Source organism: Pelodiscus sinensis, chromosome 5, assembly GCF_049634645.1.
Source record: "Pelodiscus sinensis isolate JC-2024 chromosome 5, ASM4963464v1, whole genome shotgun sequence".
NCBI classification, from domain to species: Eukaryota; Metazoa; Chordata; order Testudines; family Trionychidae; genus Pelodiscus; species Pelodiscus sinensis.
The window spans coordinates 107,215,076-107,233,191 of NC_134715.1; the positions used below are offsets into that span (position 1 = coordinate 107,215,076).

At 41.7% G+C, this 18,116-nt stretch overlaps 1 protein-coding gene across 2 annotated transcripts in view; it reads right to left on the bottom strand.

Moving 5' to 3' along the window:
• CD38 (CD38 molecule) overlaps positions 1-18,116 on the bottom strand; it is a 37,135-nt gene that overhangs the window by 12,715 nt on the left and 6,304 nt on the right. For both annotated transcript variants that reach the window (XM_006136966.4, XM_014580533.3), the window contains 5 exons: positions 7,729-7,858; positions 5,524-5,659; positions 4,366-4,448; positions 2,023-2,096; positions 522-614 (listed from right to left, as the gene is read on the bottom strand). In XM_006136966.4, the coding sequence (XP_006137028.1) occupies positions 522-614; positions 2,023-2,096; positions 4,366-4,448; positions 5,524-5,659; positions 7,729-7,858 (516 nt within the window). The remainder of the gene's footprint in view (positions 1-521; positions 615-2,022; positions 2,097-4,365; positions 4,449-5,523; positions 5,660-7,728; positions 7,859-18,116) is intronic.

Below are 18,116 nucleotides of genomic sequence, written 5' to 3' on the forward strand. Positions count from 1 at the left end.
TGACTTCTCGTGTCTTGCTCACAACACACTTGTTAATGCATCCTAGAATCATGTTTGCTTTTTTTGCAACAGCATCACACTGTTGACTCATATTTAGTTTGTGGTCCACTATAATCCCTAAATCTCTTTCTGTCATACTCCTTCCTAAATAGTTGCTTCCCATTCTGTGTTTGTGAAACTGATTGTTCCTTCCTAAGTGGAGCACTTTGCATTTGTCCTTATTAAACGTCAACCTGTTTACCTCAGACCATTTCTCCAATGTAAAGACAATAGGGTTGTGGAGATGCTATAATTTCATTGAAGAGCTAATACAAAGGAAACAGTTTTAGCTCTTCCTGAGTATATTGGGTTGGCTTAGAGCTGGCAGTAGTCATAATAAGATTTTTACCATCTTTTATTATTTTCACTAAAGTAAGTATCTAATTGCTTTCAAGGAGCAGATGTGATTGGTAAGAAAGTGCTAGTTTAGTTTCAGAACTGAACTGCACTTTAAAGTATAGAAACAGAGCATCACACATTACCTGTGAGGTCCACCGATGTTATGCATAAGCCATATCTGCACTGCAGAAACTTTGTCTGGGTCTAAGTTAAAGATCTCAACACTTCCAAAAATGCTGTAAGAATGAAAGCATGAAAAAGCAACACACATCTTAGTATTAAAACGAGGAACCAAGTATGCTTTCCAGTCACTACTACATACTTTCCAGTCGCTACTACATAATTATAACATGAGTTATAATTTATTCCTAGTGGTGAAAACATGAAAATCCCATGGGAAAACGTATGGACTGTTTGCAGAATGAAACAGTATGGCGTTCTTTCTTTCCTAACAATTTTTTTCCTCTAAATTACCAATGCCTGCCACTTCCAAAGGGGAAACAAATCTTTTGCTTTTATGAACCACCAGTTTCCTCATTCCTCAGAGCTAGCACCTCCTGTCAGTTAGTGAAAGTGTGTACTATTTCCGGTGGGGGAGCATAACTGAAGAAATGTACCCGGAGAGTAGTTTATACGTGTAGGCTATTTGAATATACTATAGTGGAGGACTGCATTTATTTCATGAACTTCTGTGGACTGTGGTCATTTTCAGAAAAAAAATCAAAATAAAATAAATCAGAAGATGCTTTTGGCATATATTATATAATAGGCTAGATTCTTTCTGTGTGTATAATATCTAAGTACGAGAAAAATCATTAGGAATAAAGAACCTCATACTGTTTCATATAGGTGAGAGAGTGAGTCTGTCTGTCTGATCAAGAACTCCTCCTAAATGGTAAGAACTAGAACCACCACATTTGATATAAAGCTTCCTCTTGTCATAACTTAAAGCAGGGAAAGGGTTTGATTGTGACAGGAAAATAGGATGTGCCTGGGATGGGATTGCTTCTCATAAAACCAAATCGTAAAGAGACAAAAATCACCAGGTGAAAGGGGATAGCAAGGGGCATGCCTCCTTCCCTGTCCAGGCTGCCTCAGCTCCAAGCCTCCCAATCTCCAGATGTCATTTAGGGAGGGCAAGGGGAGGCCCAAGTTCTCCCCCTCCCCGATTCACATGGGAACATTGCTGGCTTTTCCCCTTCATCATGGAGCAAGGGGAAAGTGCACAGTTTGCTGCATTCTTCGCTCTGGCTAGGAATGCAGGGGGACAGAAAAACTTAGACCTGTCCCAGCCAGAGAACATGCACCTCTCCCCCACCTGTGACCCCCTGGAGCTGCATTGGCCATGGATAGGTGCTTCTCACCCAGCCCCAAGCTGCTGTGATGAGAGAGGGTTGAAGTTGTCCTCTCTCTTTGAGGCACCCTGCAAACGGAATCCCTCATCCCTAGCCCCACCCCAGAGCAGTGATTTAAATGAAGGAAAACAAAAATCAATTGAATTAAAGACCTGAACAACACCAGGGTGTGGGTGTGTGATTGACTGATTGATTGATTGATTTACTGTTGCAGACACCTGCACCACTATGCAGTCCCTAAATTAAAAGTATGACAGATCCACAGATTGTGACAGACTAAAGTGAATACCTGCTACTTCTGAATGCATCATCTACTGATCCATTGAGCATCACTTGAACCACTCCACATGCTGCTTCTGCAAACTAAACAGAGCAAATGTACATTGTATTTTAGCATTACATGAAACGGAGTCAGATCCTAGCTAGAGTAAATAGGCATCTCTCTTTTCTCTTTGGTAGAACTGAACCAATTTTTATCAGCTCAGGATCTGGGTCCACTACTTTAACAGAAGATTCCCATGAAAATAAAGGGCCAAATCATCTCTCACCGGGGCAAAGTTAAACTAAAACCGCACTGATCTGCCACAAATGGATAGCCCCATGGGGGAGAACCTGTGATGGTGCAAATATGGCATAACAGTTTCTGTGCCACGCTTCTCCTGGATGCTGATGTAGAGGACATTGCTGTGGTTTCCCTGAGCCCTGGCTGCTGTCAGCCCATGGGTCTACTGGCAGCCAGTGTAAATCAGCAGAGCGCAGGCTGCTCTAACTTATGCTGGGAACTGTTACCTTATGAGCCCCTAAATGCCATTGGGAAAGGGTTCACTGCTCTGAAGTAGCAACTTTTATCAGACCTAACCAACTAACTACACCTACCACGCTGCTTTCTCAATATTTATCCAAAAAGGATTGTGTGAGGTATCTAATAAATGCTAAAGGCCGTACCGAACCACATAACTTGAGAGATGTGTGTGTATATATGGACAATGGGTAAACAGTTCTGTATATGTACTGAAAATATATTTTATAATCTGTGTAGACAAACAGGTTTTGCTAGACACCAGTCTTCTTAGGTGCCTATGTAGATTAGGCACTGTAAGCCAACACAATGGAAGCCTACTTTGCCTATGTAGTCAACATAAGTATGTGAGGGCAATTTGGAGCCAGCACGTCAGGAAAGGAGCCACGGGTCATCCAGACTCTGGGAACAAAACAAGGAGTTTTGGGAAATGCTGGTATCCATTGTGGAGGAAGAAGGAACAGTAGTTCCTCTTGCTTGCATGTGTGGAAGGTGGATCCCAGCCAGTTGATTGCCTTCTGTGAGCACTTACTCTCAACTATTTAAATTTTAGCGTGTTAAAGGATAGAGCAAGAAGCATGTTATATTTTTTGTTTTTCAATCCTCACTCAGTACCTCTTCAATCTTCAGATAATAAACTTAAACTATCTTTGATGTAGCCCGAGGAACCCTAACAGAACAGAGGTAAATAAGCATTCTGTCAGGCCTTCTGTTCAGCAAGATAGTGAAACATATGCATAACTTTAAGCATGTGGAGTCTCACTGAAGTCAAGGGGCTATTCATGTCTTCCAAGTTAGGCACCTACCTGTATACCTTGCTGAATCAGGGTTTTGCAGAAGAGTTCCTTTCATTATGTTAAAAAGGTACACAGCCACATTCTACAGCAGCTTCCAGTAGCAGCATGTTTTTAGCATTCACAGGTTAAAAAGTAATTGGGTTTAGCAATTATGATTTTGTGTATTTGAATGAGGGAATGATTCCTTTGATTATATTATGAACAGTTAATGTTTGTTAAGCACTAATTATGTGATGGTACATATCTACACAAATATCAAGACTGAGAGACCCACGCAACTAATATCCAAATTATTGTGTAATTAAATGTTATGTGATACATGAGACCTTGGTGAACAGGTTTTGGGAAACCTGCATTTCCAAAAATACATTGCATGACTTTCAAATTTTTAATAGGTCTAATTCAAACACTTTTTAGGACTATTTGACATCTTTGGTCAAACCTGAAAGGAAAATGGCATTTTGAGTAATTCGTGGCATAACTCCTAACACTTTGGGAGGAATTCACATCAGAAAACTTCAAGATTCAAACTGTGTCCCAAAGTTTGACTGTTACCCACTCTTTCCTTTGCTGTGTTTCCTTCATTGTTTATAAACATGAATATTTTGATTACAATTGTCGTTTAAGGATGTAATAGTTCATGATAAAAATATAGTAAAAAGTGTACTAGCCGTTAAAATAGCAAGTCATGGTTAACAGTTAAGGTGCTGATCCTGCAACTGGATCTGTGCAGACAGACTTCTATGTCTGCACAGAATCCCATTCAAGTCAATGCATCTTGTGGGGTTATGGGAGTAAAGCCTTTGTTTCCTAGCCAATGAAACAGATATATCAAGCAAATTTGAATGTTTAACATTTTATCCACAGCTTTCCACACTCGGGGTGAAATACTGTCACCACTTAAGTCTGTGGGAGTTTTGCCATTGACTTGTCTGTGACCAAGATTTTATCCTCTTCCAATATTCCCCAATCCCCAACAGTTAAATCAGTTCTAAATTCTAACTGTAATCATGGACAGTTGCTATATAATCCTTACCATCTTAGATGCCATTTTCCAATACACAGTGCTAGGGTTGCTCTCACATTCACTCCATTTTGGACAGGATTCATAATTAATTCCTAAAATAGGATTCAGAATAAACAAGATTAGAAAAGAAGTTGTCAGACATATTAACATAACCTCAGGGCTGAATAAGAACGGCAAAATAAATATTGCATCCCATCACAGCGATGCGTTTAGATGAAAAGTGTTCTAAAGGGAAATTTAATTTGAAGGTGTTTGGAAGACTTTGCTGTGTTTCTGTGAGTCATCAGGGAGGGATAACAGTGGTTTGAGCATTGGCCTACTAATCCCAGGGTTCTGAGCTCAATCCTTGTGGAGGCAGTTTGGGGCAAAAATTTGTCAGGGATGGTACTTGGTCCTGCTGTGAAGGCAAGGGACTGGACTCAATGACCTTTCAAGGTACCGTCCAGTTCTAGGAGATAGGCAATCTCAATTAATAATTTGTAGTCCCTTTATGCAATTGATTCCAGCAACATTTTTCATGGTCTGACTGAGCAATGAGAATGTGACAAACAGAATAGGCCTTAGCAGAAGCTCACTGAGCAGTCTCAGAAGTGACTTTTCCCACCTAATTTTTGTTTTCTGTAACTTTCCCTCAAATTTGTGGACAGATTCTGACATCCCTACTCGTTCTCAGGTCCTGAGCCTACACAGGAAGCCCCCTTATATCTATATGGGGTCCCAGTGACCTCCAGGCACATGCAGGAGTCTTCCTGAAGGGAGTATATTGCAGGACTGTGTCCTTATTCTGCAAATGTTCCCAGTGAAATCACAGGAGTTTGATGATGAAAGTAAATATGGGTGGCAGTCTCTGGTCTTTTGCTAGATGTGAGTACTAGTCTTGTGCCAAGTCTGATATCCCAAGGTTGAGCTGTTTTTGCGCTACCGGCATTAAAAAAGTGACAAAATTAAGCTGAAAATGGATGGTGGGGTTCCCCCTACACATACTTTGCCATAATTCAGGCTGGGCTGAAAGGATCAAGAGTTTGATCGGGCTGAAACTAAGAACAGAAAATATCTTCACCAAAAGAAAATGTTTTTTATTAACTTGAGAGTGAACGAAAGAAAACTTTGAGTTATAATATGCATGTTTTTATTATTTTTCTTTTTTTTTTTAAAAGGAATCCTTACCTGGTCTAGAAGGGCTTCCACACCATGAGACCCCATCAGTCATATAGCCTAACAAGGTGTCCTCCAGAGTGAATAAATTGTGATTGGCTTTTGTGTAACGATGAACAAGGTCATTTGTTTTGCTCCAAAATAATGACTGAGAGGAAAAGAATGCCGTGTAAGAAATGACATTGATAAGAGAGCTAGACAGAAAATAGTCATTTTTTGGTTTGATAATGAAAATGTTTTAGTTTTTCATTTATATTGTTTAGGTTTTTGTCAAAATGACCAAAAACACACACTGTGTGTGTGTGTGTGTGTGTGTGTGTGTGTGTGTGTGTGATTCCATTGGGGTTTTTTTTAATGAAAATAAAAATTTTCTTTAAAAAATTGTTTGACAAAAAACATGAACATTTTATTTTCATTAAAAACTGACTGGAATTACAGTCTTACTCACACACGCAAAATTTTTGGGTTTTTGCCAAAAAACATTTATTCTCTGCTGGAAAAACATTTTAACCGTGTCTAATTACTGTTACTCCTCCATTTTTGCATGCATGTGGGCTAATAAGCTACTTCGGCTACTCTTACATAAAGGTCTTTTACATACCAGTGAAGGCCACAACAATTTTCCCATCATGGCCCAAAATATTGCCCCAAGAAGCAATGCTCTCTTGGTTTTCATCACTGACCTGTAATGAATAGAATTCCCAGGATTCTTTTGTTCAAACAGAAATAGCTTTGGGAGTAATGTTATCACAAACCTCAAGTCAGAGTGCCTGTAGGTATTTGAGGGTCACTCATGTTTGCCATCATCATCATCATTATTATTTGTGTTATCACAGTTCCTAACAACCCCCATTTTGGACCAGAACCCTGTTATGCTAGGGCAGGGTGGGCAAAAGGGCCTCCGCGGGCTGGATCCAGCCCGCCAACTGGGTGGATCTGGCCCGCGGAGGCCCTGCTGCTCCCCACTCCCAAACGTGGATAGGGTTGCCAGGTGTCCGGTTTTGAACTGGACAGTCTGGTATTTGAGGTTTCTGTCCGGGAAATAAATTGGAAAAAATACTGGACATATAAATGTCCAGTATTTTCTAATAAGGTTAGCTTTATTGTTATGAGTATCCGTACGTAGTTGCGTACTGCCTGGCTGGTAGACATGCTCACACTGTGTGTGTCACATTGCGTAAGCGTGTCTACCAGCCAGGCAGTATGCAACTACGCGGTGGGGGGGCGCGGGATGGAATCCCCGGGGCCAGACTCACTCGTGCTCCTCCGGGACCATATGCGGGATGGGCAGCACCCCGGGATCTGTGTGTGCCTGGGCCAGGCCCAGGCCAGCCCCGCTCCCCACAACTTCCTCCCGTCCAGCCCTGCTTCCCGCTGGCCGGTTCTCCCCCCATACCACCATCTCTCCCGGCCATCCCCGCTCCCACCCCCAACCTCCTTCCAGCCAGCCCCACTCCCTTCCCCGCCGGTGTCCCCCCTTTCATCTGAGATTAATGTGTCTGGTATTTTTTTTGAGGCCATCTGGTAACCCTACCTGGGGGGCGGGAGAGCGCCCGGAGAAGGTGTCGCCTGCTCCCCTGCCCCCAGGCCTTAATTGGCTGGGGGTGGGGAAGTGCACAAAGCCTCCTCCCACCCGTCAGGCAGCACATGGTGCTTTGAAGTGCCGCATGCTGCTCACAGGGTGGGGGGGAGAGAGCGGAGGAAGCTTCACTCTCAGGGCCTGAGGGTGGGGGAGCTGCGTGAAGCTTCCTTTGCTCTGCCCTGGCCCTGCAAGTTGACTGTGGCCCGTGCTCCTCGCAGGGCGGAAGGAGGCTTTGCGTGCAATCCCCTGCCCCCAGGCCCTGATTGGCTTGAGGGCAGGAGGAGACTTTGCACGCTCAACCCCCCACCCCACCCCAGGCCCTGATTGGCCTGAGGGTGGGGGAGAGTGCCAAGCTTCTTCCAGGGCATGGGTGCCTAGTGGGAAAGGGGGGAAAGGGGTTCCCCCACCGCCAGACCATTCATGGTCTGGGGGTGGGATAGCCCTGCCCCTTCCTGTTTAAGCTCCGTCCTTTCCGGGGTGGCCCGGGAATACTTACATATTTTTTGAAGTGGGCCCCAGGCAAAAATCATTGCCCACCCCTGTGCTAGGGACTTCATAAACACAGAACAAAAACAAAGACGCCATTGTACTAGGCATGTACAGAGAAGAAGTCCCTACCTTGATAGCTTTCTTACCTTGTTACAGGGGACAGGATGACTTGCCAAATCCAATAATGGCTGATAATCTTCTGTTGTAATATTACATGGGTTCTTGTAAACAAATGCATTTTTCATTGTTTCCCATATTTTTTGGCAATCCTTGTCTCTGTCAAAAGATTGAAATATAAGTGATGGGAGATCAATCATGTAAGAAACAGGTAATCATCCAAAATCCTAGATCTATGTCTGAGATGCTGCTGTCCTGTGTTACAGGGAGAGAAAATAAATTGAGAGGCAGGGACTTATGAAAGTATCCACACCCTTCTGCTGGATTTCGGCACAGTGGGCTTGACTTTCCAAAGCACTTAGCTCTCATTTAGGCCCCCAAATAAGCCAGATTTTCAACAACAATGAGAGAAACACCTCAGCATGTTGGCTGCTGAGTACATTTTAAAAATATGGCCACTCTGGGTGCATCTGTATTGCCCCATAGGTCGAAATGAGATGAGCAATTTGCTCATCTTATTTTGAAATAGCTTATTTTGTAATTTGGTGCTGTCTACACAGTGCCAAATTTTGAAATAACCCACTATTCCAAAACGTCCCTTATTCCTTGTGGAATAAGGTTTACAGGGACATCGGAATAGTGAGCCCGTTGTATTTTGAAATAACGCACATGCTCAAAAGAGACGGGATAGCTATTTTGGGAGACCTTCGGAATCTCAAGAGTGCTGCAGTGCAGACGTAGCCTTTCTGTTTCAGGATTTTATGCTGCAGCCCAACACGATAGTCACTGAGCACTTTCTTTGTGTAGGTGCCTGGAAGGGAGCAGAGCTCTTTGGAAAAGCTGACCCCGGTTGGAGGTGCTGCACACTTCAACATTTGGACCTCAGCAGTTTTGAATATCTGGCTTCACACAGATAGAGGGCAAGATTCTACCCTCTTCACTCATGTGGAATAGGGCTGTGAGTATCCCACTGTGATCCGCTGGACCGGTCACAAAGTCGGTTACTATACATCCTGAGCAGCAAGGGTGGCAGAATATAGCCTATGATCTAACCCTTCGTGGAAGAAGGGAAGTTGAATGACACTGTCACTGGTGTGCAGGCTTTTCCTATCATGGTCCCCCCTTACCAGTAATGGAATCTGTCTGCACACCCCCTCCCATCCTATTTACTGCACAGTAGGCTCAGCAGAGTGGAGCTGGGTATAACTCCCTTATTACTTCTTGGGGAAGCTGACCTGAGCCCTACCATGTGCCCTCCCCTCCCCACCTCAGATGCTCCTCTGTGCTTCCCAGTTTGTGGACCAATGAGATATATAGATCTGCTGGTAATCCAAAAATCAACCTCTGAACCTTTCTAAGAGGCGGCCTAACATTAGTAATTTTATCCAAAACAAAAAACGGAAGAAACAGACTAAGTATTTAGTGTCTGATTCTGATAACATGCCAGTTTTATACCTACTGCCTTCCATAGAGTTACACAAGTTATTTGATCTCAACTTTTGAGCATGCTCCCATCTGCAATACAGATTCTGGCCTTCTTGTTTGCGCTGGCATCAGGAATAACTCCACTGAACTGAATGGAATTATGCTGATGTAAAACTGATGCATGTGGAAGGAGCACAACCAGGTCATCTATGTCTAACTTTGTTGCATAAGGTGTTGGCCCATCAATTATTCACTTTTCTTTCCTATACTGATGATTTAATGCCAAGTACTGCGAGTTCCTCCAGTATTGCTAAATGGTAATTTATTGCACTGTGCTAGGCAGAGGTCATTTGTTAACTTGTAGGCTTGGAGTTACACTTCCTGAAACTTATGCCAAACTCCAGGGAAATGGTACCCTGTCCAGTTTCTAAATCTACACCATGTGAGTCTTGAGACTACTAAGCACCTCTGTTCTATCGTGTTTGAGGTAAATGAATTAAGCTAACACTTGTGTACAAATATTAACTTACCATTGTTGTCCATCTAGTATTTTTTTCCATGTTGTTCCCAGTAGATGGAACATCTGCCCCTCTCTGCTCTGGCAAGCCACCAGCCCCTTGTCATTTAAATTCCTTCTTGAAAACTCAGCTTTTCCACGTCATCCATAAGTTAGTCAGTAATAGTCACAATGCTGAGGCTTTTATGTTTTCTTTTTTATGCAAATTTAGAAAACAGCAGAATTGATTTACCCTGAGGTGAGCATGTTTCTACTGAGCAACTGCGTAGTTGTTAACACTGTGACCTTTATCTTTTCCTGACTCATCCCTTCCGCTTTATTTCTCACCACCTCTCAGTGTGTCCCACATAAAAACTATTTGAGGAAGGGCCTGGGTTGTGGGATTTGTGGTTGGTGGGTTGGGTTTTTTTTCACTTCTGTGAAGTTCCTGGTACTCCTTTTGGGAAGGACTGTATACAATTCTGGAACTTGGAGAGGTGACATCTACTTAAAGGAACTAGCACCACAGACAGTTCTAAGGCACTGTTACCAGAGAATATCATGGGAACTATGCAGTTTGTTATTTGGTCATAATTTCAAGTGGCCCAAGGAATATGTTGCCATGATAATACTTTCCATCACAGGATTGCAAATCATTTTATACACATTATTAAACTAAGCTTTACAATGGCATCACTATTTTTCAAGTCAATCTAAGTTTTTATATGATGGGCAAACTGAAATATGCAGTATTGATTTGCTCAAACATTACCTCATTTCTGTGCTCTTGAGATGCCACTGGTCCAACAGTACAGTATTGGAAAAATAAGTGCATAGTCAATGCACAGTAAATCCCACAATCTGAGAAAAAACATGGCCCCCTCCGATAGGGGAAGAGACCAAAGGAGCACAGTATTAAGTACATGATTCCTTCCAAAGCCAATGATTATTTGGAGAAATGCACTAGTAAATTTTGGAATAAGCACCAATAACTCACAATTTGCAGTCCCCCACGTGTTATATACACTCCCGCAGCCTTAGGAGAAAACATTTCCCCCAGGTAAGCCACTTAATTGCTATTTCTCAATTTGCAAAATGGAGAAAATGCTTAGGTCCCTATCTTATAAATTACCTACCAGTTGCCCATCAATATAAAGAAAACCTAATGTAGATATCAGATATTTATAGTGTTGTCATAGCAATGCTGTTCTAAGGATACAAAAGACAAGCTAGGCAAAAGAATATCCTTTAGTGGATCATCTTCTGTTGGTGGAAAGTATAGGCTTTCAAGCTTCTGGAGGCTGAAAGAAGAGCTCTGTGAAGCTCAAAAGCTTATACTTTCCACCAACAATTACTACCTCATCTACTTTGTCTCCTCTAGGAATCTATTACATATTTGAGACAGTTTGTCTGTCTGTGTGTCTGTTTCAAGAACTCTTTAATGGTAAGAGCTAGGACTACCAAATTTGGTGTGTAGCTTCTTCTTATCATAACTTAAACCAAGGTTAGGGCTTAGTTGTGCCAGGATATCAGGATGTGCCTGGAATGGGATGGCTTCTCATAAAACCATATAGAAAAGAGACAGAATCACCAGGCAGGTGAAAGGGGTTGGCTGGGGGTATGGGCCTCCCTCCAGGACTGCTTCAGCCCCAAGCCTCCCATCACCCAAGGGTGGGGGCTGAAGCTCCCCCCTTGATTTTGTACAGGAATATTGCTGGCCATTCCCCTAAGTTACGGAGCAAAGAGAAAGTGCACAGTTTGCAGCATTCCTCATTCTGGCTTGGGAGGAGCAGGAGGCAGATAAACCTGGATCTGCCCCAGCTGGAGGACATGCACCCCTCCCCCGGCTGTGCCCACAGGAGCTTCAGTGGCCATGGAGAGGTGCTTTTCATTTGGCCCTAAGATGCTGCCATGAGAGAGGGATGGGGTAATCCTGCATACTGAATCCCTCATCCCCAGCCCTATCTCAGAGCAATAATTTAAATGAAGAAAAACAAAAATTGAGTTAAGGACACAAGCACCTTTTATACAGATACATATTATTTTTAAAATTTGGCCTGATGAGTAGTTGTCTCAGTGTGAGATGCTCAAACTATAAAATGCATTTTAAAGTACCATTAGTCCTACATTTACAATGAAGCACTCTCTAGTCCACACAAGTACTTTTTTTCTAAGCATTTCTTTTTATTTTTAATTTTCTTTCACAAAGCCTTCAGGACCTGCTCTGTCCTATTATTCTGGGGCAGTCTCAAAACCTGCCCACACTAGATGAATTTTGGTTTACCTATTTTCTGTTTTACAGGAAACAGATCTTAAATTAGAGCTGAATTTAAGGTGAATGCTGCCACCTTGTGGGCAAAGTGAATGATCAGAAGGCGGTAAAGTACAGAAGGGACAATAAAACTGTATTTGTGCATGGAATGTTACATGGAAGTCAAAAGAAAACACATTAGAGAACTTTTATCTTTGTGATACCATACCAGAAAAATGGGTAAATGTACACTACAGTTCATTTCTTCATTCATGCTCTATTTGTCTGATGGTACTACCTAGAAGCCTCAGCCAGGAGTAGGATGTCATTGTGCTAGGCATTGTACAAACGGATATGAAGTGGCCTGTTGATACCCTTTATCACTGAATATGCAAGGAGGCTTATATAATAGAAAATTAGGATTGGAAGTGACCTTAGGCTTAGGAGGTCATCTAATGGAACCCTCTCTTCAAAGCAGGACCCCAATTAATCACTCCAGCTAGGGCTTTGTCAAGCATGGGCCCTGTGGAGTTGGGAGACTGGTGCCAGAGGTAGACGCGCCACCACCACCACCATCTGACCAGCATTAGCTCTTGGAGTGCTTTCCAATTACCATTTAAGTTAGTATGTTCTTGCTAAGTGACTGAAAGTGTTTTAAATTTAAATGCTACTAAAATAGGACTATATTTATCAGTGTGAGACACAGACTTGGATATTCTTTCTTCATCTCCTATGGTGATACAGCCATCGCTTGAGGCTTCTTAACTACACAACAGCAACAAAATTTTTCTAGTTTCAGTTCAGATGGAACTTGAAGCATATTCTATAACTATGATAAAGCCTTTGAAGTGGTAAAGGTCCATGTGCACTCCTGGCTGAAACAGTGATGTAACTAGGCATAGGGGACAACGGTGTTATAACGGGCCTCAAATTATCATCATCACACTTAAATTACTGTATTGCATAATTTGTTCAGCAAAAAACAAAAGTACTAAGGAGGAATATAGATCCTTTTTTTTTTTTTTTTTTTTTTTTTGCATTATAAAATTCTCTTAGCTCACATAATTATTAATGGAGCCAAATCCTGCAGTCAGCACTTTCATGAAATGTTCTTTAGGCTAGCAGTTTTCTAGGCTTGTTATCAACTTAAAAGTCATTTGTTGTTGTTTTGTGTGGAGGGAAAAAATTGTTAAAGTACAGTAGGAGGCAGAAGATGTTGGGGGGAGGGGAGTCATGAAGTACAGAAAGTTGTAACAGCAATATATAACTCAGAGTATGTCTACCCTCCAAACTTTTTGCGGAAGAGTCAATGCAAATAGAGCACTCATTAGTGTTTTCTCACGCTTCATTTGCACCACTTAGGAAGGAATAATCCATTTCACACATACAGAATGAGAAGTGGTTATAGTGGACCACAAACTAAATGAGAGTCAACAGTGTGAAGCTGTTGCAAAAAAGCAAACATGATTCTAGGATGCATTAACAAATGTGTTGTGAGCAAGACACAAGGGCTGTGTCTGGACTGCATCCCTTTTCCGTAAAAGGGATGCAAAATAGACACATCGCAATTGCTAATGAAGCGGGGATTTAAATCTCCCCCTTCATTTGCATAAACATGGCTGCCGCTTTTTTCCGGCTCGGAGCTTTGCCTGAAAAAAGCGCCTGTCTAGACGGGGATCTTTTGGAAAATAAAGCCTTTTCCGAAAGATCCCTTATTCCTTTTTTTAAGAGGAAATTGGAGAAGGTCCAGAGAAGAGCAACAAGAAAGATTAAAGTTCTAGAGAAAATGACCTATGAAGGAAGATTAAAAGAATTGGGCTTGTTTAGTTTGGAAAAGAGAAGATTGAGAGGGGACATGATGATGGTTTTCAGGTATCTAAAATGGTGTCACAAGGAAGAGAGAGAAAAATTGTTCTTTCTGGCCTCTGGGGAACGAACAAGAAGCAATGGGCTTAAAACGCAGCAAGGGAGGTTTAGGTTGGACATTAGGAAAAAGTTCCTAACTGTCAGGGTAGTTAAACACTGGAATAAATTGCCCAAGGTGGTTGTGGAATCTCCATCTCTGAAGATATTTAAGAGTAGGTTAGATAAATGTCTATCAGAGATGGTCAAGACAGTAATGGGTCCTGCCAGAAGGGCAGGGGACTGGACTCGATGACCTCTTGAGGTCCCTTCTAGTCCTAGTATTCTATGATTCTATGAATATCTTCTGATAGTTTTTGTGCCAGAGGTTTTTGCGCAAAAACAAGCAGTGTGGACTTGTCCGTTTTGTGCAAAAACCTCACACTGATCATTTTTGTGCAAAAAGGATCAGAAGAGATTATGCAAATGAAGTGTGAGAAAATGCTAACAAGCACTTCATTTTTAGTGCCTCTTCTGCAAAAAAAACATAGTGTAGACATAGCCTCGGTCACATTGTGCCTATGAGGTTTTCCTAATCTTATTTTTCATATTTAGTTTAATACATTATTGCTTGTCTGATCCATCCTATTGCTTTTGAATTCAGTGATAAAACTCCTACTTACGTAAATTAGAGAGCCCATTTTAAGCTAAGTGCTGTTGCTTAGTTGGTATGGACTAGACTGGATTTAGGAAACCTGGGTTTAATTCCTGGCTTTGCCACTGCTTTATGTGTCTGTAGGCAAGTCATGTACCTCCTTGTGTCTCCATCTGTAAAACAGGGACAGTGATACTAACCTCTTATGCAGAGCACCTTGAAATATATGGATGAAAAGCACTAGATAAAAGCTATGTATTCTTGTTAAATAGAAAGGAGATCATACTGAAAACTGTACTCAATAAATTAAACAGAACTGGCCTTGTGGCCAAGTTATCATTAATAGAGCTATATTATACAGTACATTGTGTACATTCTGGATTTATTTCAGGAGTAAGGGTATGTTTACACTTGCACTCTAGTTTGAACTAGGGATGCAAATGCAGGCATTCAAAATAGTCAGTGAAGAGGGGATTTAAATATCCTGCACTTCATTAGCATGATCTCGCACCGCGGTGTGTTACTCTGAATGCCAGCTGTTTCAAAAGTGAAAGTGCATGCCGGAACGCGTTAGTTCGAACCAAACCCCTTGTTTTGAACTAATGTTACTCCTCAAAAAAATAAGTAACACGCCGACAAGATCATGCTAATGAAGCGTGTGATATTTAAATCTCCGCTTCATTGACTATTTCGAATGCCTGCATTTGCATCCCTAGTTCAAACTAGGCTGCAAGTGTAAACATGCCCTCCTAAGCAATGATGGTATTGTAGTGCTCTGGGATTTTTGCTTTGCTGAAGGATACAAAGGAGCTATGCAATACACAAGGAAATGAGTGAAGAGATGACTAAGCGCAGAAAGGGTCAGCATACTATCTGGCAGTACTCCAGATCTGGCAAACGTCATACAGACAAAGCAGATGTAGGGAAAAGGGATGTTAGTCAAGAAGTTTTGATTGCAAATTTCTGATCTTTGCAGCAAACTTAGACACTTAGAACACAGAAGTCTTTCCACATAGTGTGAAGACTTCAATCTTGAAATCATTCAGGAGTAGGAAGCTGTAGTTTAACCAAGAGATGAATTTAGAGATAAGTAGAAGGATGTGTGTGTGAGGGAGCAAATACGGAGAGGTGGGTGCTGTTTGCAGAGAAGCTCCTTGATCTTCCGAGTGTTCCGTAATAGAGAGAGAGAGAGAGCTAGAAAGTGTGCAATAGATATGAAAGAACAATGTTTGTTGAGGTATGATTCTACAGTTCGTCTGTGAGGCATTAGCTTTGTGACCAAGATGCTCAAAAAGATTAGTGATCACGTTTACTCTTGTATCACAAAATACACTGTTAGATAGGCTGGAGAGAGGAATCTAAGATCAGAGATAAGAACAAACAGCTAATATTATTAGCTATCTTCTGCAAGAACATTAAAGATGGAGGCAAGTTAATATATTCCTGCCTCCTCTACCCCCAATAATGTCAGTATTTCAAATACAAATGTTCAATTCATGTGTTTTAAAATGTCAATTGTTTAAGGAGGTTTCTTTTCTTGTTTTAGCTGCAAATGAACTCTGTGTTAAGAACAGATACATTTATCTTCCTTAAAGAGTCACCTGTCCAGTACAAATTCACATAATGCTTTTGATTTTTGGTGTTTTTTGTTTTTAACTTTTGAAACCCTAAGGCCATACTACATGATTTAAAAAACAATAACCGATGAAAACATTATTTTAACAAATACTTCCTGGCCAAGTACTGCAGTATTGGTCTAATGCATGATACATCTGTATGTGGATTTGACATAGAAACTTACTATAAAAAAATGGTGAAAATAACTACATTTTCAGTTCCCTTTGCAGTATTGGTCTAATGCATGACACATCTGTATGTGGATTTGACATAGTTATTTTCACCTTTTTTTACAGTAAGTTTCTAAGTTTTCAGTTATAAGTAAATAATATACATATTGAAAACAATGTTAGATTTTAAAAGTTATTTCAGTTCAATAACTGAATACATTTTTAATAATATTGGCAAGTAAACTTTTTTCTTTTTCATTTTACTAATGTGTCCTGATCCTGAAAACACTTTCACTGGCTTAATTTTACACACATGGAAAGCTCTATTGACTTTTGTAGTATTACACTTACACTTACATTTTCACAGGATCAGGGCCAAGGGTTTTTTTTTTATCATGACAATTTCCTTCAAATACTGCAGATTTAGATTTTGCTTATACAGTAGTCTCAACACTGGACAGTAGGAGGCAAGATTTGTTGATTACTAGCAGGAAATCACTTAATATTTTACTAGGTTTGCATTATGTTAGTGCCATTATGGAACCGGGACAGGTGCATAAGTTAAACATGACAGCACTTCTGCAAGAGGATGTTGACTCTATGGGTGTACGGGTGGAACTGTACTGTGGAAAGTGACTGCCTCAGCCCTGCTCCCTCTCCTGATACTATGCCCGAGTTAGGGATGTAAAAAGTTGGTTACCTTTTACCAAAGGTGTAGCTACTGCAACACTTAGTGGTTACACGCACTGCAAGCTCTGCAATAGAAAGCTTAAATAAGCTTTATACTGCAGAACTCACAGTGAAGCCCCTCCAGGAGCAGGGCCAACAGCCTCTGCCAGGGGCTGCCAGCCCACTCCTAGGGATCCAGCATGTAGCCCGGGGTGGGGGTGGGGGCCGGGAGGGAGGCTGGGTCAGGCCTGCCATTGGTAGGGGCTCTGATCGGCTGAAGCAGCCGCTGCCTACAGTGGGCCCCATGGGGCTCGAGCAGCCCCCTGCCCAGGGTGGGTGGGAAGCTGCTCCAGCCCCTACAGTTAATCAGAACCAGTAATCGTTACCCATTTAGAATGATGCTGACTGGTTAGCGGATTAACCTTTCACATCCCTCACCTGATCCATGTTGAATTCCAAGGTGGGAATGAGGGGGAGGAGGAAAGGATTTTGCAGGGCCTGGGAAAAGGAAGGATGTTTCTGTTGCTAGACACCCTCTTCAGCGAAGTTTTCAACCTCTATCTCCAGGAGAAAGAGAAAATGAGTGGAGTTGTCCCCTTCAAGACTACACATGACTCTGTCCCACTCTACGCCCTCCTGTTCCCCCTCCTGTTTCAAAAGCTCTTCCCAGCTGCTTCTCTAAATGTCAGGTCTGTATCTTCTCCCACTTTTGTCTGTGCCCCCTCAGAGCAAGCCTTTTACACTTGGAATGCCCTCTCTTTCCAACGTGTTTTCAGTAACTTTTCCCTTCTTTCAAATCATAAGCTCCTTCGGGTAGGACTTGTTCCATCCTCTATATAATGTACAGAACTAAGCACACTGATGGAGTTCAGTAAATATGTGGGTATGGAAGATTCTGCAGAGCATTCCCCACACTAACAGTATAACCAGTTGCAATCTTTTTACACCATCCTGAAAGTCCCATATGCTTATCATGACCTTTGGCAAGTCCTCCAGATCTGCATTGCCACACTATCTACTTTGCATATTTTAAGCAATTTCTCACAATTTTTCTCATTCCCTGAAGGAAAAAAGCAACTGAATAATAGAAGTGTATGTGTTAACAATTACTTCCCAGCCTTTTGCTTCTCTTTCATAGACACTCACATATTTGGGTATGTGGGTTAAATGGTATATGCTATGTATTTCTTCACAGACTGACTTCACAGTTAAACTTCACTACTGTTACACCCACATATGAAAACTTATTAGACTGTATTGTAGAGTTTAGATGTTTGGTTCTATGAGCTTTC